The sequence below is a fragment of the Ceratotherium simum genome, chromosome 3 (assembly GCF_057802395.1).
Source record: "Ceratotherium simum simum isolate JZ-2026a chromosome 3, ASM5780239v1, whole genome shotgun sequence".
In the NCBI taxonomy this organism is placed as follows: domain Eukaryota; kingdom Metazoa; phylum Chordata; class Mammalia; order Perissodactyla; family Rhinocerotidae; genus Ceratotherium; species Ceratotherium simum.
This window is the reverse complement of record NC_141902.1, coordinates 14,896,837-14,920,141: the sequence shown is the minus strand read 5'-3', so window position 1 is coordinate 14,920,141 and position 23,305 is coordinate 14,896,837. Positions and strand designations below refer to the sequence as shown.

At 41.5% G+C, this 23,305-nt stretch overlaps 1 protein-coding gene and 1 pseudogene across 1 annotated transcript; one reads left to right on the top strand and one right to left on the bottom strand.

The window, feature by feature from the left end:
* Window positions 1-2,377: 2,377 nt before the first annotated feature.
* Window positions 2,378-19,365, bottom strand: SPTSSA (serine palmitoyltransferase small subunit A). The gene is made up of 2 exons (XM_087422729.1): window positions 19,193-19,365; window positions 2,378-3,537 (listed from the first exon to the last, which is right to left on the bottom strand). Exons 1-2 carry the CDS (start codon window positions 19,293-19,295, stop codon window positions 3,434-3,436), a joined length of 207 nt encoding a protein of 68 aa, XP_087278855.1. The 5' UTR covers window positions 19,296-19,365; the 3' UTR covers window positions 2,378-3,433.
* Window positions 12,955-13,319, top strand: LOC101403018 (large ribosomal subunit protein eL31 pseudogene; annotated as a pseudogene).
* Window positions 19,366-23,305: the final 3,940 nt, after the last annotated feature.

Sequence of the window (23,305 nt, the reverse complement as noted above, 5' to 3'; positions counted from 1 at the left end):
ATGTACTTCTAATGTTTTCAGACCACCAAAAGTTCTGTATTGAATAATGTGTCCCTCACTGCTGACACCATTTATTTCAATTTTGGGGATTCTTTGGCTCAGCAGCCACAGCCACATTGTCTTGCGAGTTGTCCCATTGTTATAAGATTCCTTCTTACAGCTGTCCACAGGAGTGACCAACAACTAATGCACCATTTAGGCAGCTTGTTTCAATCCTGTCACTGCTCAGCCTCTAATCATTAATTAACAAGTAAGATAGTGGGGGACCCTTATTCCCCTAACCCACTCAATACTTTGGCAAGAGCATATACTACTGGATACCAGGGAGTTGTCTCATCTCTCAATCTGGCCCGCAGGGCCATTATCCTTCCTCTTCCAGAATACCATGTCTCTGTCGGCGTCGCATCCTCATCACCAAAACTGTTAAGAACTGTGAAGGGTGTGAGACTCTACCCTACTTGCAAACTAACAAGTTAGTCTGGCACAGTTTTATCGGTCCTGGCAGAAGATATGAGATTCCAGGGTCAGACACAAAGTACTTTATTACTCACAGCCATAGCCAAAGTATCATTTTCTTGTTCTGGTTCCCAAGCCCCAATTCCCACAGGACAATGCAAAGAGGGCCAGGTAATATCTGTATATGCAAAGGGTTACATTACAGGAGAGGAACCCTGAGCAAAGGAAACCCAGATCTTTTATAGTGCCCTTTGCTCCAGGACATACTCTCTCTTTCAAGGCTCTTAGCAAAGCTGTCCTTTGTTCTGGAGGGAGACATTCTCTCTGCTCTATCTTCTCTATCATACAAACATCCTTGAAAAATATTCCAGAATAAAAGCAGTCAGTACTTCTGCTTGGAAGACATAAACATAACAGACCCATGGAGAATTGTCTAATAAATACCTTCTTGTAAACAAATAAAGTGGAAAGATCTCCCATTTGTTATTTACTAATAAAAGACCAGACACTTGCATCAGTTGGTGACAATATGCTTCCCTGATTACCTTTCAATGCACCTGCTCCTATTTGCCTTTCTGACTCTCCTCAAGATTCTAAGGCTAAACTTATCTCACAGGCCAGTGTTTCATAACAATCATTGGCTATACAAGAGCAATTTAATGGATTTCAGCAAACAGTGAAGATGAATTAAAGATAGCTGAGTAAGGCCAGCCCCGTGGCTTAGCGGTTAAGTGCGCGCACTCTGCTACTGGCGGCCCGGGTTCGGATCCCGGGCGCACACCGACGCACCGCTTTTCCGGCCACGCTGAGGCGGCATCCCACATACAGCAACTAGAAGGATGTGCAGCTATGATATACAACTATCTACTGGGCCTTTGGGGACAAAAAGGGAAAAAAAGAGGAGGATTGGCAATAGATGTTACCTCAGAGCCAGTCTTCCTCAGCAAAAAGAGGAGGATTGGCATGGATGTTAGCTCAGGGCTGATCTTCCTTACACACAAAAAAAGAAAACGTATGTATAAAAAAAAAATAGATATCTGAGTAGAGGGCTAGGATAGGTAACCTGGATACCCATCTAAACTAGTGATTCTCAACTTTTCCTGTCCTCAATTTACCAGAGACTCAGATATTAGACATTGCTTGTCAATGGTTCTCTATAGGGGGGTCAACGAGGGAAAACCAAATTTGAGCATTAGTTGAACAAATCCAGAGTTAAATCCTCATATTCATTATTCTTTTTTTTTTTTTTTTTGTGAGGAAGATCAGCCCTGAGCTAACATCTGCCAATCCTCCTCTTTTTGCTGAGGAAGACTGGCCCTGGGCTAACATCCGTGCCCATCTTCCTCCACTTTATATGGGACACCGCCACAGCACAGCTTGCCAAGCGGTGCGTCGGTGCGTGCCCGGGATCCGAACTGGCAAACCCCGGGCCGCTGCAGTGGAGCGCGCGCACTTGTGCGCCACCAGGCCAGCCCCTCATATTCATTATTCTGCTTGAGATAGTATAAATACTATAACCATACCATAACCAGACATAACCATACCCAACTACTCTTAACTACTTCAAAACTAAATAATTACATATTATCCTCACCATCTCTAATAGTAATGATATAAATTGACTCTTTAAAAACACCAAACGTTTATATATTACTTGGTACCTCTGGAGTAGAAAACACTTTAAAAGTCTAGTCCTTAAAATTTAAGGCCAAAAATATTTACATTTGTAGAAAACAGCAAAACTTATTCTGGGAAGCATGGTAAAATATAATATGTCTAATTTTTTTAATTAGCAATATTTTTATGTTGAGACACGTTAAGATATATTTACTGCTTATCTGTCCACAGCAATCAATTCAGAAGTATAAATACTAATCAATATTTAACCAATGAGGAAACAAAATTATACCACTACATCAGCTGATTTTTCTCCTTGAATTTAATGAGTTTACATCAAAAAATTAGGTAGTCATTTTACGTTTAAGGAATAAAAATCTTTAAAAAAAAAAAAAAACAATACAAAGAGTGAAAGGATTTTAACCAAGTTTAAATTTCTTTTTGCCATAGTTTTTAACAATTCATCTCATCGTATCTTATTGCCATGTGCAAATGCATTTGCAGCACCCATTACAATCATGAAACCAAATTTAAAGAAGTACATTATTAATAATGGCCCTCCAAGGAAACTGATATACTTTCTATTTAAAACTCTATGCTATACAAGCATTACATAATAATGCCATTCAACCACCTTTTGTCACAAGAATCATCACCAAAGTTTTCTGGAAATGAGTCCACATAAGAATTAAATATTTAAAAAATGAAATGTTCCTTATTTTAACTTCAGCAAGATCTTTCTTTTTCATTATTAAGAAACATTTTAACAGTTTTAAAGCAAAAGCTGTTAGAGTCTAGATAGCTAAAACTGTACTCCTGAGTTCAAACTTACAGATAAGTCTTTTGTAAATAGTTCTCAATAAAATATCCTCCCTCCCCATCCCCCTGCCCCAAATCCTGTATTGTTTCTTACAAAACTTTAGTCAAGAGTAGAAATATATCCAGGCAGATGTATATGCCATACAATAGCAAGAACAGTAAAGCCCAACTAATGACTTTGGATTTTAGAAATAGAAGGCAATTAAAATGTACTCAAAGTTACATTAAGAAAAGCTTTCACAGGGTAATATTGAAACAGTCACAAAGGTTAAGAAAATACTGATATCAAAGTACAAATGACTACACTGTTAAAATAGACAAAAACTACTATACAAGAGCCTCTTTTCAAATTAAAAATAAAGAACACAACACATGAGTCAGGATTATTTTCCTGTTCTACTCATGAATTTCAGTCTTCATATTCATAGGGTTGGTTATGTTGACATCTAGTAGAGTTTCTTATGACATCTGATGAAGTCTCATTCCAACTTCAGAGGGTGGTTCTTCCCTCAGGAACTTCTCCATTCTGGTCACATCTTGGTCATTGTACGATTTCAAAGTAGTGCAATATCGCCATGATGTGCTGAGGCATGAAGACATAGCCCGTGTACAGTGCCATCCCCACAATGGAAACCAGCATGGAGTCTGAGTTGTAGTTAAGGAAACTCAATTGAATTTTTCTTAATTTATTCAAAACTAAATCTCAACATTTTTTCAACTGCTTTATACTGAAGCACCCATTCACTTAATGCTTTCTCGTATACATCAAGTATTTATATAGAACTAACAATTATAGTTACAGCCATAACAATAACACGATTCTAAGTTTTTTAGCTCACTTTATCTTCGCCACCACCTTACAAGCTAGGTACTGTTATTCTCCCTATTATTCTTCAAAACATCAGACTGCTTAAAATGAAGCATAGAAGGTAACACTGTCAACTAAGAAACACAAATGATAGGAATAAAACTGTATTTAATGACTGCAAAAGGTGTACCAACTTGAATAATAAAAACGTATGATCCAAGAATTTTAGAATTATTTAGACTAGAATGTGGCTAAAAGCATTGGCTTTAGAGCCAGACAAAGTCAAGGTCAATCATATACTAGTGACATACAAACCCATAGTATAGGGCCAGCCCCGTGGCTTAGCGGTTAAGTGCGCACACTCCGTTGCTGGCAGCCCGGGTTCGGATCCCGGGCGCGCACCGTCGCACCAATTCTCCAGCCATGCTGAGGCCATGTCCCACATACAGCAACTGGAAGGATGTGCAGCTATGACATACAACTATCTACTGGGGCTTTGGGGGAAAATAAATAAATAAATAAAATTAAAAAAAAAAAACAAACCCATAGCATCTGCTACTGTTAAACATTTATTATTATCACTAAACTTTGCAACGTCAAATAAAAATATCAATCTTGATAACCTAAACAATAAACATTCTGAACTGTGTTCTTTTCTCCTCATTCCAAAAGGAACTGAAACTATACATATGCAAATCAACAAGGGCAGTCCTTTTGGGCCACACAAAATACTGCTAACAAAAATTATGTAAAATCTAAGGGCTTTCACTTTGCAGGGTCATGTAGCCATGCTAAGAGAAATAACTGCTTCCGAATGGGGACCATGATTTATTAATTCCTTCATTCATATTCTCTGTCTCCCTCTCCCTCGCCCCCATCTTTCATACCTTTCAGCTCTCCATATTAGCAGTTTTATAATACTTTACATTCTTTTATGAGAAGATAGGATTTAAATAAACAATAGGCTTACTACCAACCAGTATTTGTATAAGTTTAGTTGACAAAACTCTACTATATATTATCTTGCTTGACCCTTACATCTTTCCTGTGAAATGTTTATTATGACTATTACTCATTAGAGGCTAACACCAGAGTGACTGGTCCAGGGCCATACAAGAGCCAGAGCTCAAACAGAAGCCATCTGACTCAAACCCTAAATTCATTCCCCTCATCCAGCAAACATGGGGGAAAAGTCTCCCATAATCATTTTTCTTTAATTGACGTTTTAGCCCCCCTTAATCCAGTTACTTCTTAAACCTTCTATTTACCACTTCATTTCTTTTAAAAAAAAAAAAAAAGTATACACTCCCTGCTTCCATATCATTGCTCATCACCCAGACAACCGTCTGACTTCTAACCCTCCAGGCCATAGACACTGCTCTCAGGTCACCAAAGACCTCCTAACAAATCCAATGGCTATTTGAATTGACGCTATTTTAGTCCTTCCTCTTCAAAGCTTTTTCCAGTCTGAGCTGAGTACTTCTCCAGGGCTCTCCTCCCATCTCTCTCACCAAATTCCTGTTTCACTGGCTCTTCCCTGTTTGTCCCTTATGTGTAAGATGATTAGAATGAATTTTGTGCTTTTCTCCCACCCCTCCTCCTAGCATAGCAGCCATGCTCTTAGGGATGCTCTTAGGGTAGGCCTAACCCTATCCCATCTCCAGGGATAAGCTCTGACTGATTTTTTTTTTTCCTGAGGAAGATTAGCCCTGAGCCAACATCTGTGCCCAGCTTCCTCTATTTTGTATGTGGGTCGCCACCACATCGTGGTTGACAAGTGGTGTAGGGCCGCACCTGGGATCTGAATCCGTGAACCAGGCCACCAAAGCAGACCACGTGGAACTTAACCACTATGCAACAGGGCCGGCCCCAAGCCCTGACTGATCTTAACCAATTAATAAACACTTTTCTTTATAACAATGACCACCCCCAAAACTGATCAACCAGCTCAAAGTTTAGGACTTCTGCCAGGAACTCAGGAAGGCAGATACACTTCTCTCCTAGAAGAGTATGATGTGCTGATGGAATCCTGGAATCACTGGGTCACTTTGCCTCCATGAGGAAAGCAAAACTCAGGACAACGCTGACACGTGAAGATAGTGAAACAAAAATAATCACAGAAACATGGAGCTGGAACCCTGATCAAACCACCACCAGAAGCCCACTCCACCACTGGATTTACAGATACATAAGCCAATAAATTCCTCTTATTATTAATCCAGTTTTAGATTTTCTTTGTTATACTTGCAGCTGAAAACATTCTAAATAATAAAATGAGTTTCCAATGTTTTGTCTTGGGCCCTGTACACTCTTATAACTTAAACAATCACCTTAATGTTGTTGACCTGACCTCACCTTCCATAGTGCAGACAAGTATTTCCTGTGACTTACTGAACATTTCCACCAACGACATTTCTAAGGTACCTTAAGTTCAACAGAGCCAAAACTGAACTCATTACTTTCTCCAAAACTACCTCTCCCTATGAGTCCTATTTTTCAACTACTTGAAAAGAGTTGATATAACCATTGATTAACTCTTTGCCTAGTCAATCTAGAAACTTCTTTGATTCCTGCTCCCCAAATTTAAATTATCTAAGACTTCTCAGTTCTTCCCAAACCCTACAAATGACTCACATCTTGTTCCCCTACACCAATCAATGATAAATGACTGAGGTATTTATCATCCCTTACTCAATCATGTAAAAGCTCCCATTTTAGTCTGCGAGGCACTTTCCATGACACTCCTGACTAGTGATCCTTTTAACATACATTAGGCTTCCCAATGCCTATAGCACTTGAATTCTAAGCCAAGCAACCAAGGATCTTTCCAATCTAAGTACCTGTCTTAGATTGGAGTCCACAGAAGTGGACAGGAATTGAGAAATTGGGACTGGGATTCTTATACAAGTTATTTTTGAGGGCGTTTTATCAGAATGGGAATGAGTAGAGCAGAACAGAGTGGAGGCGGGGGGGGGACAGTGGAGCTACATCAGTTCAGGGGCTCAGCTTCCACAGGCGGCTCTGGCGCACGCATTGTACCACACGTCAGTGTTGCTTTGAGGTAGGAGGCCTGACCTTTTGTATCTCTTTAGCAGTCAGTCATTGGCTACAGGATGGGGTGAGGAAAAACCACCTGGGCAAGACGGCCGCCCTGGCCAAGGGCGATACCCCAGAGAAGAGGGCGGCTAGCAGGCATAGCAGACAACACTCAACATTCTGCTGGGGGAAAGGTACTTCAGCTAGTAAGGGGGATCGAGGTGGGGACCAACAGCATCCACTATGCTACTTTTCCATCGTACCTCCCAACATCCCAAATCATCCCCAACAAACACACAGCCTACTCGCAGCCATATTACATGAGTCTCAGAAAACAATGTTTTATGTTTTCATATTGCTCTCCTTTTGCTTATGGTTAAATAATAATATGAGCAAGAATAAGGGTAGTAGCAGCCACTTTCGTTTTGTGAATACCAAGTGTGTGCCCGGCACTGTGTTAAGCCTTTCAACTCAAGTAACACCCCAAAATCAGAGTAAGTGATCAAGCCAATTCCAAAGCAAATCAGTCAAACTCCAAAAATCTGTGTTCTCAACCACTCTACTATAATACCTTCCTATATGTGAAAAGTCCTATTCCTCCTAGTAAAACCTAATCATTCTTAGAGCTCAGCTAGTTATCTCCTCTTATATGAGGCCTTCCCTAGCACTCAGATTTTTCCCATTCTTACCCCAACCTCCTGGCAGAATTGATTACTCCCTAATGCTCCTAAAGCTCATTACTCATATAATATAGCACTTATCACCTGACATTACCTACTTGTAGATATATTTATCTCATCCAGATCCAATTCCTTGAACACAGGAACAAAGTCTTATTACTGCTGTACCTCCAACTAACATAACATATGTTCACTAAATACTTGATGAATAAAGGAATTGCTCAAGAAACATTATAGGACTCTAGATTTACTGCAGTGCTTTCTACATATTCCACACATTACAGTGACTGACAAACTTTATAGTGACTACAGAAAAGAAAACCAAAATCTGCTTCTAGGCAATACTGTATTTTCAGAATGCTTTTTGGGTTTTTTACAGCTTTTACATAAGTCTTATAAATGTATACACCAAGCAAATGATATGGTGTAGTAATAACCTTCAGGTCATTGGCTCAAATTTAAGTAAGGAGTGATTACTAAAAACAGCCCTCTGAATGATTATATTACATCCTCTTTATGGCACTATATTTCTTCAACTTAGTATGGAGAATATATCGTTAAGAAACATGCATAAATTAGCTTAACAGATATTACTCCACTATAAGACAAGAATCTCAAGCTTAAGCCCAATTTTGTGAACACTAAATTGTCAAACTTTTAAAATTTTTATATGCACATAGAATCATGATGTTTTTCTAAATGAAACAAAAATTTATCAAAACTTGAAAAAGTTTTTTCTTGGTTAAAATGTAAGATACTGGAGTTCATGACTTTATACGGCATTACGCTATGATGCATACATATGGAGTACTAGCAGTAAGAAATACATGGCAATTACATATGCTAAATTCAGGATAGTGGTTAGTGGGGTGAAATGGGAAGAGGAAGCAGGGAGGAGCAACTGAGAAGGGGCGTAAAGGGGCTTCAAATGTATTAGTAATGTTTTTCTTCAGCTAGTTGGTAGTACATGCACATTCATTATATTAGCCTTTATGGGCTTTTTTGTATGCCTGAATACAAAACACAATACAAATACAAAAGTCAACTTTTTTTAATAAATAAGAACTGTAAAGGAAAATGGAACTGCATACAGTAGTAGACTAAAAACAATTTTGTATGAAGGATCTTCCTCCCTTACAAAGTTTGGGTTAAGCATCATTGGATCTAATTTGTTACTAGGAAATAAACAGAAAGTCTTAGCTCTCGGAAACAGAATAAACAACTCTCAATTCTGGCCAAGATAGACAGAAAATGATCGAAAGTCATTTGAACCTAGATGCAAATGCCAGTTTATAAGCTGCTCAAAAAAACTTAACCTAACCTTTTACCCAGAGCCATTTATTAAATTTAACTTTTATCTTGTGTCCCCCCAAAAATGTTCCTATATTCTGATCCCATTTCTACTTATTTCAAGAATTACAATAATTAAATAAGACTCTAAAAGTAAGTTTTCTACACAATTAAATTTCAAAATCATTCCCAAAAATTATCCTAAAGCTCTAAACCATAAGAGAATATTTAAAACTGACTTCACTGTACAGTGACACACACTAAGTGAACAAGTAGACAATGGGACCGTGAGGACTTTCTACCAGCTTTAATAATCACCTTGCAAAAAATGCAAAAAGAAAGCACCGTGTATAAGTAGCTGTCTACAAATGCAACTTAAGCAATTTTAGCCATGCAGTTGAAATAGCTCCAATGTACTGAGTTGAATATTCCCTGATATTACACTTGGCATCATTTAAAATGGTAGATTTACTGACATCCTTAGACATTGGTACCGGGAGCACCACGGCACTGGAGGAGAGCTAGCTTTGAGTTGTGATTCTGTCAATCCCTAGTTGTGTCAACAATTCTCTGATCACTAGTCTCCTTATCTATAAAATGGGGACATATCACCTACCTTTCAGGGTTGATATGAGAATCTGGAATCAAATCTATTTCACAACACAAGGTAATATAATCCTCATTAAAACTATCGTTTGAGGGCTTGGGCATTTAACGTCATGACTCAGACCTATATTTGGGAATTTAATTAATTCCCCAAATTCCTGCTATTAGTTATTAATTTATAGTATAATCCTGGGATATCACAACTTCTCTGGACCCGAGTTTCTTCTCCATAAAATGAGGCTCCTTCCTACATTAACATTTTAGGATCCCACTTGTTTGGAGAGGACATTTAGGCACCACCTCTCAATCATCCTTAACGTAATCTTCTGTTTGAGACACTGAGACACACACAAACACACAGAAAAAATGTAAATAATCAATGTTATATAATACACACATATTGGAAGGTAATACACAAAGTGATAGAGTAGTCCTTCTACTTACTAAACTCTTAGTGTTGTTTGTATAAGTATCAGTAGCTGTACACAGATTAATCAGGTCTATATTTTAGAGGGGACTCCAGGATTCAAGAAACAGAGAATAAAATTAGTGAAATCTAGAACATAACAAACAGCAAACCTCAAAAACTAAAAAATAGGCTTTTCTGTTTTGTGTGTTTATAACTGTCTCTACCTCTGAATTTTAAGTGCTTGAGAGCGAGAGCACCTGGGCGGCTCCTTTGCTCCCAGCTGTAGCGTACTGTTAGCTCAAGCAGGCACCTCATAAATCATTCAAGAACTGAGCAGATAACGTGCCATGATATGCGCAGGCACGGCAGATAAACGTTTGTACAAGGGGTGAATGAACAATCAGAGGTTATTTATAACCTGGACACAACATAAATATTTTATGGGTTCAATGGATTTAAAAGCAAATAGATGTGAAACCATATTATCTGTATGTTGTTTGCTGTTTCTTTAACAGGGATGTCCAACTAATCACAAGCTGATACGTTTACAGCTAGATAGGAAAAAATAGAGGGTTTCTGCCCACACAAGCGCCATCCCCAACCCTTTTCCCAGCAGCTTAAAAAAAAAAAAAGCCCAATAACAAAGAGAGGAAATGCTTTAAAGACAAGTACCATACATCAGAAGCAAGACCACAGTAACATTTCCTGTCCCAATCAGTAACTCCGCCCTATCACCGCCTGCCTTAGTAACCTACTTAGAAGACGTGGAGAAATCAAGAGTACTTTCTCACTGGGAAAAGGCCAGGAACCTTTGTTCCAGTGGGTATGACTTACACCTCTTCACTAATCTAAAGAATTTCAATGCTTTAAGTCTCTGCACTGGTCACATCAAAAAATAAAGCTAAAATGTCATCTAAAACAATGCAATCTTCTACTAGTCAAATTCCTTTTCTAAAATCATTCTAAAATGCTACTTTTATCCTTAGAAATACTAAAAAGTTTTGATAAATCTGATTTATTTTAAGGAACTACCTTAATGAAAAAAGAAAAAGCACTTGACAAAGTATTACCGTAGGCTGTTTGGTGAAAAGCAATCAGAGCCCTAAGTGAAAGCAGCTGTCGGCTACTGACTGCAGCTCCAAAAAGAAAACCTTCCTTATTACTGTGGGTTTTTCCCCTTGATCTCAAAAAACTGGAGATCATCACCACGAGAAATGTTAAGAAAGTTTATTTTTACCAAATATATCAACTGTCTCTTGATACTTTTCTAGTTGCCTTAAAATGAAAGCAAGTGGAAGAAGTGGCTACCGTGACAGTCCTGGGTATGTCAGCCAACGTGGTCTTCTTGGGTCACATTAAAGGATACCCCAGCAACACCAAAAGTTAGTGTTTAGCAAGCAAAACCCATTCTACCAGCTTTCTGTAGTGCTCATTATACCAAAGTATGGAAATTACTTTAGAAACCACAAATTCATGACAACCTCCTGAAAAACTAAACAAACAAAAAAGCGTGCTGTTGAAACCAGCAATAATCATGTTCAACTCCAAACTGAAATCCTGGACATGGTTTGTAGCTCTGAGCCCAGAGACACCAAGGCTATGTGCTGCTGTGCACCTTTATAACTAAAGCTTCTATTAACTTCTATAAAGATGTGAAGTCCCAGGGTCAAGGGGAAAAAAATTCCCAGTCTGCTCTCAAATATAATCTGTTCTGCTACAGTATGTTTCTGGAACACCAGTAGGTCACACATGACTAGTATAGCGTAGGAGCCGCATTGTTTCATCTGGGATCTTTCATAAATTGGGGGAGCCAGATTAATGGGAAATGAATTATAACCTTCAGCAGGAAAATCCTTCAGCTCAGCTACTGCACAGGCAGGAGTCCTTTTAGCTCATTTTAAGAAAATTAAAAATTAACATCTGCACCTGGCTCCCTCTTCAGAAGGGTGGACCTCTAAGCCGGCACAGCTCTCAGCTAGTGGCAGCTTGCTCTGCCCCCACCCAACGCCTCCTCAATGGCAGCCCACACCACCTGTATTACCTCATTTCCAGTCAACTCTGTCCATGTGTTTCTAATGTCCCCCAGGGCAGCCTGCAGCCTGCCTGCCCGGGGTTATCCAAGTTATCCCCCAAGGTGCAGATTACTGTTTTTGTTAGTGCCTTTACTAAATTGCATGGATTTTCAGTGGTCTGGTCCAATGCCATTTTCCCATAAATCCTATTATTGGGGGATTTTTCAAGAACACATATAACATGTGATGGCCAAAATTATTGTATTAGTAGTAATTCTACTTTTCATAACTACTGATCATAAATACTATCTTTCTATCATTCCATAACTTCTATTTTTTAAGCATTCCTGTTTCTGAAAAGTATATATACCCAATTAAGTATATGTAGTTTTAATTATTAAACTTGAGCATTGAGGGTTTTTTTTTAAAAAAAATCAAAAGAATTTATCTTGTCTTTGCTCCTAAGTACCATAAACGTCACAACACTCAAAGCCTGGGCCGGCTGGGGGCGGGGGGGAGTCACAAAGTCTTGAAGAATATGAAGCAGTGGAGACAGGACCCACAGTCACCTCTACTGACAAATCGATGGTATCACACGCTGAAACACTGTAGAATATCTATGTGTGCTCTGTTCCCACTGCTATCAACCACCCATGACGTTCCCTGCCCTGGTCCTGGTACAGACCACCTGGTTCTTGTGTAGCATGATTTTCTTCATCTTCCACCTTTCCTGAAAGCTGCTAAAGAAAACGTTATAATATCCTAAGAAGTACAGATAAGGGACATTCTAGCATTCTCACTTAGCCAGCCAAATATCAAGGCAGTGTACGACAGGCTGGAGCAGCTGTCTTCAAACTAAAGCACAGGAGCCCTGGAGGTACAAGAAGACTTTCCAGAAGGTCAGGACCGGTTAAGGGGAATCAGTGTACAGATCTTCAGATTCCACTGCACTCTCTCCTAAAGCTGATCTGAGATCGTTGTGATCAGCTAGTTCTCCTTCCTCCCCCAACTTACAACTTCACTTCCCCCACTTTACTTCCTGAATCTTACAATTTTGCATTTCCCCAGGGTATCAAACAACCTCTGGGACAGCAAACAAAGGAATAATAACTAACTTGGGTTGTACTTTATTTCATTCAGATAACAAACTCCTGGCACAGCTCCAGCCTCATCTAACTTGAATTCAGAAGTGAGACATTTTTCCAACCTGAGCCCAGCAGAATGGCTCCCGCAAAGAAGAACGGCAGAAGAAGTGCTGTTGTGCCATCAATGAGGTAGTGGCCAGAGAACACACTGTCAACATTCACAAGCACGCCCATGGAGCGGGCTTCAAGAAGAGTGCCACTCAGACACTCAAAGAGATCCAGAAATTTGCCATGAAGGAGATGGGAACTCCAAACGTATGCTTTGACACCAGGCTCCAGAAAGCTGTCTGGGCCAAAGGGATAAGGAACGTCCCAAACTGTATCCATGTGCCTTTGTCCAGAAAACGTCATGAGGGTGAAGACTCACCGCACAAGCTTTCGTTTCCTACATACCTGTCACCACCTTCAAAAATCCCTACAGTCAATGTGAATGAGAACTAACCACTGACTGTCAAATAAAGTTATAAAACCAAAAAAAAAAAAAAAAAAAGTGAGACAGGAGTGAAGATGTTTACATAACAATTACTTGAACAGAAAAATGGCACTGAGCTTGTTCTGACAGAAATTAAGGCTGATACTGCCTATTTGGCTTCACAATGAGGACTGGCTTTGTCAATTAGGTTATGTAATGCACATTTTCTATGAATTATAAAAGAAAAAATTATAGTTTGAAGGTTTTAACAAAAATATACAATAATAAAATACACGTATGAAAAGCAAGAAATTAAATCGCTTGTAACTGTGTACATTACTATGAAAGATTTCAGATGTCAACTTAAATGAGCGAGAGGATACATAGCCCATGCTTTCTTTCTTTTAGGGGCTCCAAAAAAATCTGAATCACACTGGGCTGGAGGACTGTAAGTATTAATTATCAGTCACAGTTATTCCTACCTCTACTTTCCCATTTAGCCCTCCTGGTCACAGAAAGCTGCATTCATTTCTACAACAGGAAGATTGAAAGGAAATGGCATAAAATACAAAAGAAAGACTGGAAATTGTTGGGAAGAAATTCTTTTTCTATGTAAGTTTGAAGGTAGTGCAAAATGTTCAGGTTATTTCAAGGTTCTTCTGAAATCACATTTTGCTTGAAAGTATGTTGATAAAAATCCTTCTAAAAGACATTAAGTTTCTTTACTAAGAATATTTTCTAGAAGTAACTTTCTCTGATATTAAGAATTTTGCCTAATCATCAAATCACATGCTGATTTTTACTGGAAGTCTATTTCAAGCGTCAAATGACTCCATATGTCCAAACATTTTCCTCAAAAGAGGAGTTCGTTAGGAAAAAAGTTTTAGTAGAAGAGTCTGGTGACCTGGAGTTTTAATGATAATTCCCTTTACTGACTAGCTTAGAGGAAGCTCTACCAAAAACAGAGAGAGGCAGTGATCTAAAGGACCCCAATGGCCAAAATATAGCGGGTTTTTTGGTCGATTTTGTTGTGTTTGTTGTGTTTATCTAAAAAATATATTTTATATGGAAACTATACAAAAAAGAAATACTAACTTAATTGTGGGGAACCATATGCAATCATTATTAGTACCTCCAAAAGTGGCATGGCAAAATATACTACTCAACCACCTCTCTAATGGCTTACAAAAACTTTGACTTCAACAAACCATGCATTATTAAACAACACATATTAAAAGCATTTTCCTGGTGTTCACAGAATATCGTAGGCGAGATGCCCAGAAAACTGCTAACACTGGTTGCCCCAGGGTGGCTGGCGCAGGGTGGGGAAAAAAACTCACCATCTACCTTTTTGTACCTTTTGAGTATTGAACCATGAGGATGTATAGTCTACTGTATTTACAATTTAGGAATTCGTATTTTCTAAACTCTCAAAAACTTTAATTACTCTAGTATACTGAGATGTGAAGAAAAATCCTTTTTGATTCTAGCTGTAAGCATTTGAGGATCCAGCAAAAATCTAAGAAAATAAATTAACTTAGTTGCTACTGAAAATAACATACAGCTTAAAATTTTCAACGTTCTTCTCTTTGTTATCATTCAAAGCTTACCTCAATCCCACCTGTGCTTCTACCTTTGCCTCCTCTCAGCATCCTTAACCTATTCCAAACCGTGCAACCAAAGTAAACCGTTTCAACCGTAAAGGCAGATCAGATCACTCCTCTCTCAAAACCTTCCAAGAGCACTCTTTTTCACTAACATGATAAGCCAAAGTCCTTACAAGGACCTCTACGACCTCCACTGACTCTGACCTCACTGCCTATTAGTCTCCCCCATGCTCGCTCTGCTCCAGCCATCCCTGCCTCCGTGATGGCCTTCGCACATGCCAGGCAAGCTCTGGACTTGGGAACTTTGCACTGGCTATTCCCTCTGCCAGCTATGCTCCTCCCTCAAATTTCTACCCTGCTAACTTCCTCATCTCCTTTACATTTTTACTCAAATATTCTTTCTCAATGAAGCCTCTCCTGATATCCTCTTTAAAAACAAGAACTCCATCCCATCCGCACAGTTCTTATCCCCCAACCCTGACCTACTTTTCTGCTTTCCATGTGCTTACCACTTAACATACTATAGACCTCACTTATTATACAAGTTCCACAAGGATGGGGATCTTTGTCTCAGGTGCTCACTGATGTATCACAAGCTCCTATGCCAGCATCCAGCACAAGTTACGCACACCTAATATCTGCTGAATTAATAAATGGCCCCAATCTGCTTTCTCAACTCGACTTTCCCCCTCGTCTGCCTTAAAGAATCCCTGCTCCAGCCAGTCAGCCTGGCGCACTTGCCACCCCAGCACACCTCTGCACCCCAGTCCATACCTTCTTCCCATCTGGGGGGAAAAAACATTTAAATACTTCCTTAAAAGTTCTCTGAGCACCCCAGTCCACTGTGCTCTTCCTGCCCTGCATCCCAAAGCACTTGCTGCCCAGCTCCCTCAGCTGAAATGACAAGAGGAGGATCCATCGGAGAACGTGTGTAAATTCTTATTTTTCCTAAAACATGGCTTTAATTTCCTTGAAGGAAGAAATGAAGTCCATCTTCTTGGAAACTTAGTACAGAACTCAGTACATTAAAAATGAGAAAAAAAGGGGTGAGTCCAGTGGCATAGTGGTTACTTTCACACACTCCACTTCAGCGGCTGGGGTTTGCGTGCTCGGATCCCAGGCACAGACCTACACACTGCTCATCAAGCCATGCTGTGGCAGCGTCCCACATACAAAATAGAGGAAGACTGGCACAGATGTTAGCTCAGGGACAATCTTCCTGAAGCAAAAAGAGGAAGATTGGCAACGGATGTTAGTTCAGGGCCAATCTTCCTCACCAAAAAAAAAAAAAAGAGAGAGAGAGAGAAACTGTTCCTAGGTTGTATTTTTTCCATTCAAAATGAAAAGAGCTTTGAGTCTCATGGAGAAAAGAAATATATATTCTTATGATTTATTTTCCTACTTTATTAAATATTAAAATGTCAGTGAAAAATTTGTTACTGGATTGGAGTGACTCTACTTAAGAGGTACGAGCACCTCCCTTCATCTCCTGAATTCTTACTCCAAAGCCTAGAAGGCCCTAGAGGATCTGACCTCCTTCTCTACTATTCACACCTCCTTTACTCCAGCTCAGCACACTGGCTCCTCAGCTATCCTTGAAACATGCCAGACATGCTGATGCTTTGGGGCATTCGTACTGACTGCTCCTTCTGCCTGGTATGCTCATTCCCCTGGAATTCTCTCCTTGTTTAAATCTTTCTAAATGTCCCCTTCCTGACTACTCTAGCTAAAACTGAAGAACACTCCCTTTTCCTTACTTCCTATCCTCTTTTCTGTTTTATTTTTCTCTACAACAGCTATAATCTATTGGTCTATATTTTTTACTTATTTACCTGGTGGAATTAGAATAAATATTTTATGTTTTATCTAATTCTAGCTCCACTATCTAGAATATAGTATCTGGCAATTTGAAAGTACATAATACTTGAGGAATACAGAATTCCGCAAACACGCATATTTTACAAATGAGTAGACAGAGCAATGCAAATTTTGTTAACATCTCCAAAACAAATCAAAGAAGCTGTTTCAATCTATAGCATGTTCTACTTCTTTAAATTTGATTTCTCTCCAAGAACTGAACTCTGTTCATCAGAAACAGCCAAGCTCCAAAGCTACCTTAAAAGTGGTTTAAAATCAGGTCCCTTTTACCATTCCCAAATATTTCTGCAATTGCTTTGAAATAACAAATCAATATATAAACAAATGTTTCTCAAGCATTATTTGTGTGCCCAACACAGTAGTTTTAAAAAAAACTCTTTTCTTGAAGAAACACGGACTGTCTTTCAGGGGAAATCTAATTCCTAACATAAATCAAAAAACTGCCCACATTTTGCTTAAAATAAATATAAGTATAAAATGCCATGGAAACATAAGAAGCCGTAGAGAGACAGCAAATATAACCCAGTGATTACAGAAAAAAAAAACTTTATTTTTTAATTAAAAAAACAAGGCTAAAATAACTTTACTTATGCTTCAAATTATTTAATAAAGTATTTTTAATCTTTCCACCTCCCCTCAAAAGCATGGTTACAATGTTATCCAATGAGGCTCTACAGGGAGTGTCTCACTGGTTACAAAACTTGTCTTGGTTACAAAACCTGGTCTTCTTCCTTTCCATCTGATGGCCGCCAACAGGGAAAGGGGGCTTTTGAAACATGTTAAAAACTTCCCCTCCAGAGATGGAGGTCAATAGTTCTCTCAATCTGTGCTGGTCTCCTTCTATAATATTCATTGTAATACTACTTAGCACTTACATGATTCATTTTATTGTTACCTTCTGTCTTACCACAAGTGTCACTTAGCATTTTTTTGGTAAGATACAAAGCATGTCTGCACATGGAAACTGTTCAGACGTTGGTTGATAAAAAAATGCCCAACTACAAAATCGCCTAACGACGAATTCCTCAGAAAGTATCCCGTTGTTAAGCAATACATGACTGTATCCATTTTACAAGGATGACCTCATGAGCTCTAACCTACAGAACTCAGAGTGAAATTAAACTGTAGCTACAAATAAATGGTGCAGGAAATCAAAGCGTACTTTCCATTCTGACTTAAAATCCAAAATATGCATGCCAGTTCTTAAGTTCCAGGTTTGGAAAGAAATGCCAACAATAACAAAAATAAGTAAATTTACTTGTAAGCAGCCAAGATTCCTCCTCGAAAGTGTTGAAACAAGACTCAGCTTTGAGTACAATCTATACTAGTTCAATACAAATAAACACATTTATTAAGACTTGGAATGAAATTAACCAGTCACTCTACCAGAATGCAACGATGCACTTGCAAAGTCATTCTGAAGTTACTCCAAAATAAACCACAATGAAAAGGAGAAACCCTGCGTGAAGTAAGCAAGTTAAATAAATGTTTCATATTGGCCCCCAAGTTAAACAAAAAGTTACAACTCATTATTAGCCTTTATTCCGCAAGAATAATATCAAGAGATGTAAACATAGACAAATGGAGACACGTACATCACAGACTTCACGGAGCCTATCTTCACAACAGCGAATTATTAATTGAGGTTGTTATGAAAGTTAAATAAGATACAGGCAACGTGCTTAGCACGGTTGCTTGGCTTGCAGTAAACACTCAACAGTCACTAACAAGTATTTATCAGCTATCTACGAAAACACAAGTTTCAAATACTATCTACGACTAACCACAATTCCTTTTCTGGGCTCCACTTCTACGGACTGTGCAAACAGCAAATTAATGAATAAAAACACACTTTTACAACTAGCCATCTTGAAGACCAAAAAGGTACAATAACTACTTTCAAAGACTGTATTGGGGTGTCATCAACACAAATTCACAAACCGATTTTAAAACTGGTTAGCATTCTCATTAGGGCTAAAGCCAGCTAAATCAGGGACAGCTAAAGGTCAAAGGCGTCCAAGCCGGGAGCGACTTGCTCCACTTATACGGTCCCTGCCTCTCACAGAACAGGGCACTGAATCCAACGCAGGCGCGGCCGAAGTGCAGGTGAGGACACACCAGGTTAAACATCGCCCTAGGGGACTTTCTCCAGGAATAAAGACGATTCCACCCCGGGTCAAGTGACTCACAGGCGATCGGGTCTCAAGAGTTCTCGCCCCCCACTCCGCCGGCGCGCCCCCTCGGTCCCGAGCCCTCCGCCCGCGCGCCTGCCGCGCAGAGGCCAGTCCGCGCGCGCGGCTCCTGCGGGGCCGCCTCTCCGCCCTCCGCCCGCGGCCCCCGGGCCCTGGGCCCTGGAGGATGCCGCCCCGGCCCCGCGCCCCGCCCCGGCCCCCGCGCGCGCGGCCCGGGCAGGATACTGAACACGGTCCGCTCCCACGGCTCCAGCATGTAGAGCGCCGTGACCAGCAGGTACTGGTAGTAGAACCAGGACATCTGCTTCCAGGCCCGCGCCAGCGCCATCCCCGCCACGCGCCTCCCGCGTTGCGGACGAACGTCAGCCTGTCCGGCCAGCCTCCTGTTGGCCTCCTAAAGCCCCCGGTCGCCAGGCCCGCCCGCCTGCCACCCCGCGCCCATTGGCCCGCCCGGGCCGGCGCGTCACCCATGGGCACGCCCAGCCCCGCGCGCGCTCCGGCGGCCGGCCGCGAGCCCCGCCAGGCCGGCGTTCATTGGCCAGGCCGCTGCCTCGTGTCGCGCCCGCCCCCTCCGCGAGTTCCCCCTCCCCGGGCCGCGCCCACGCGAGCTGGAGGACTGTCCCCGCGAGAGCGCGCCCCCCCGCGCTGCGTGCCCCGCCCGGCCCCGCCTGGCCACGCCGGCCGTTGGTGGGCGGGGCGTTAGCGCTGGCCGGGGTCTGCGCGCCGGAGTGGGTGGGAGCTGCTCGCGGCCCCCAGTCCCCCACTCCGGCCAGAGATGCTTGTCGAGTACTTATTTGTGGGATACCTGTGATGCCTCTGGCATCCTACTGAGCAGGGGGATTACAGGGGTGAACAGGAACATATTAGGCTGCTTACCTCATGCAGTGGAGACAGGCACTAATCACACGAATGCAAGTAAAGATGTGATCCGTGCAGATGGGAGAATAAGGTGCTCAGAGACGGTGGGGAAGCGACCGTCACCTAGTCAAGGAGGTCAGGAAAGGCGTCTCTGAAAAAGTGGTGCGCTCCTTCCTCCCTCTCCTGGGCGCGCGCGCACACAGAAACACACCCACATAGACCAACATACCAAAGAGAGATTACCATAAATATGTCTATCTGCCCACCTCTGTTAGTAGCTATAGGTAATGATTAGGTCAAGGCCGGGAGAAGGATGCTGATGTGAGTTCTGCAGATGACAGGCTGCTTGAGATCCGTCTGTGGGCTGATGATACCTCCTGAAGATGCTCTCTTAAATGTCCAGATTTTCCCACTGGCAAATGGGCCACCAACATTGCACTCACCATCCGGAACGAGATGCACGACAGTCAGCGTGTGAAATGGCACAATTAAGTGGCCTGCTATTTGTATGTTAAAAGGTTTCTAGGTTAAATAGCCTACTTATTAAACGTTAGAACTTTCATGGTTGATTACCTTTTATTTATTCGTTTAGAAATATCCACTGCTGTTCGTGAGCTAAACATTGGGGATAGAAAGCCAGAGAGACTGAGACCTGCCTTCATACAGTACCAGTCTCCTAGGGAAGAGAGGCAAGTTAACTGATTACAGTGAGATGTGGTAAAGAGTATTTTTATGTTATGTGTAGGATGCCATGGTAGCCTAGAGAAAATCAGATTGGGACTGTAAAAGCCATCTGGGAAATGATGCTGGAGCTGAGTACTGAAGGGAAGGTAGAAATGGCAGAATTAATAGGGTTGAGGAGGAGACGGCCAGCGGATATTCCAAGCACAGGAGCATAGAACCCCTATCTGAAGGCCTCATGCTTTTAAAGGGCTAGAAGAACTTCCACGTGGCTGAAGCAAAAAGAATGTGTAGGCAGTAGCAAAAGATGGGGCTAGATAGTAAACAGGGACCATATCCTGAAGGGCCTTGTGTAAGGAGCCAAGGAATGTTTAACTTGACATCCAAAAGTTAAAAGAGCCAATGGCTTAATAAGATTTGCATTTTGGACAAGACTTGAGGGTGGGCAGTAGCCTGGAGGCTACTGAGGAAAAGAGGATCTGGTTGGAGACCTGTGAATAGGAACTGTATAACCCACACTCACTTGGGGCCTCCTTACCTATGAAAGATCCAAGTACGCTTGGCCCTCCCACTTCTGAATCTTACTGTGTTGGGCTTCTCTCTGTCCCTGTTCCTCTCTGAGCTATCTCTTTTCAGTTCTGTTCGGGCACAGGCAAGCTCTGTTCCTTTTTCTTCAAGAACTCCAAATACCTCAGCACTTGGTGATGCTCACTTAAGTTTACCTAGGATTGGCAGCATCACCCAAAGCTACCCTTCCCTCACTGGGCCAGCTCCCCGAGTGCTGTTCCTACCACAGGGCCCTCCCCACGGTATGTAGCCCCCCAATCCACTGCATCTCTTTGGAGAGCAGCCCTACCAAGCCAATCCGCATCCCTCAGCTTCCCTGGGATTCTCGTGAACAAACCCCCCCCCCCATCTTGCTAGAGTTGACGACTGACTAGAAATAGGGAAAAGAGGCTGGGATGCTGGGATCCTGGATGATGACAATGTTCACAAAGAATCCAGGGGAAGAAATTTGGCTGAAAAGATGTGAATTCTGTTAGGATGAGGCTGAGACTGAGTACCCAAGGGACATTTAAGTGGAGGTGCCCAGAGGGCAGTTGGGCATAAGGGTCTAGAACTCAGAAGAGAAGCCTGAACAGGAGCTAGATGCAGGAGAATTTTCAATAAGCCCCTGGTTACTGAAGCTGTGACTGCAGATGAGGTCACCCAGGGAAAGCACACAGAGTGGGAAGAGCAGAGTACAGAATAAACCCAGGGTCTCCAGCGCTTCAGGGATGAGGGTCCAAAGGGACTCAGTAAAGGGCACTCAGAAGGAGCTAACTGAGATTTGATAGCAAAGAGGAGAGATGTAGGGGAGAAGCCAAGGGAGGAAGGGACAGCCAGCAGATCAAATGGCTCAGGGAGGGGCAAGCAAAAGGAGGAAGGGAAGTGCCAATACATTTTGTCCACATGAGGCTCAAGTGATGACTCATTCATTGTGGCATGATAAGGGCAGAAACTTGATTAGAGAGGGAGTGGGAGGTAAGAAGAGAGCTACTCAGACTTGTCTTTTCAGGAAGCTTGCCTGTGAAGGGAAAGAGAAGGATAGGATGGTAACAAGGGTTTTTGTTTGGTTTGATTTTCAGATGGGAAAGGTGTGAGCAAGTTTATGGGCCTAAAGAATCAGGTAAAGATGGTGGGATGAGGGACCAGAACTAAAGCCTTAATAAACAGCAGCCCATAGCTCTTTCCTAAGAGGAGAAGGATGGAAAGATGGGAGTCAGACGGACATAAACACAGGAGAGTAACTTAAGGAACTCCCTACTTTACAGACTCAGTTTTCTCAGTGAAAAAGAAAGGCCTTTCTAAAGTAAGGCCCTCTGTTGAGAGTAAGCAAGGTGTTGAGGTGGAGGGTTTGAAAAGGAAAAAAGGGAGTGGCAGAAGCTCCCTAAAGCTGCTTAGGGATTGTTAGGCAGAAAAAAATCATACAGTTTTCACCAGCAGCCCACAAGGACCCATATATATAGAAGTTGTGGATAGCAATAACAACATGGAGTAACATATGTCAAGGCTTCTAAAATGGAGCTGGGAGGCCATTAATGAAATGGGGCTTATGCATACACACATCTCTACCCAGATGGGATGTAACTTTTGAATTGTGCTTCACTGCTGTCATCTTGACCTTCTTTCAAGAAACATGCTCACTCCCATAGATAAGAACTTTTTGCCTTAGAGACGGCCTTAGCAACCAATCATGTATAGCCAGGAAGTAACAGTTGCTGCCAGCACCAATCATAAATTTTGCAAAACAACCTGTGTGATTTATATCTTTTTGCCTTTATAAACCCTTGCCTCCCTTTTCTTCCTCGGAACACATTTTGGGTTTCTGCCTGAATCTGTGTCTCCCGAATTGCAATTCTAATTGCCCAAATAAATATCTGCTATTTGAATTGTAGTGAATTTTTCCCTGGTCTACAAACCGGAGAGGATGAATTAGGAGCCTTACTCCAGGATGGAGTCTTGCTGGCTGAGTACAAGGCAGAAATGAGGAAGCAAGAAGGTTGGTGGGGAGAGAATAAATAAAATAATGGCTGTGAGAATTGGGTCAGCGGGAGAAGTCAATGCAGAAAAGAGAAATTGGAGTAGTCCAGAGCTGTGTGAGGTTGGAAACTGTAGGAGTAGATGAGCTGGAGAGCTTCTATCCTGCAGGATGATAACCGCGAATATGCTTCTGAAACTTGAGATTACAGAGATGGGCCAGTCCTAGGCAATGAAAGACACAGGTGTGACCATGGACAGGCAGCCAAAGTGTAGTGG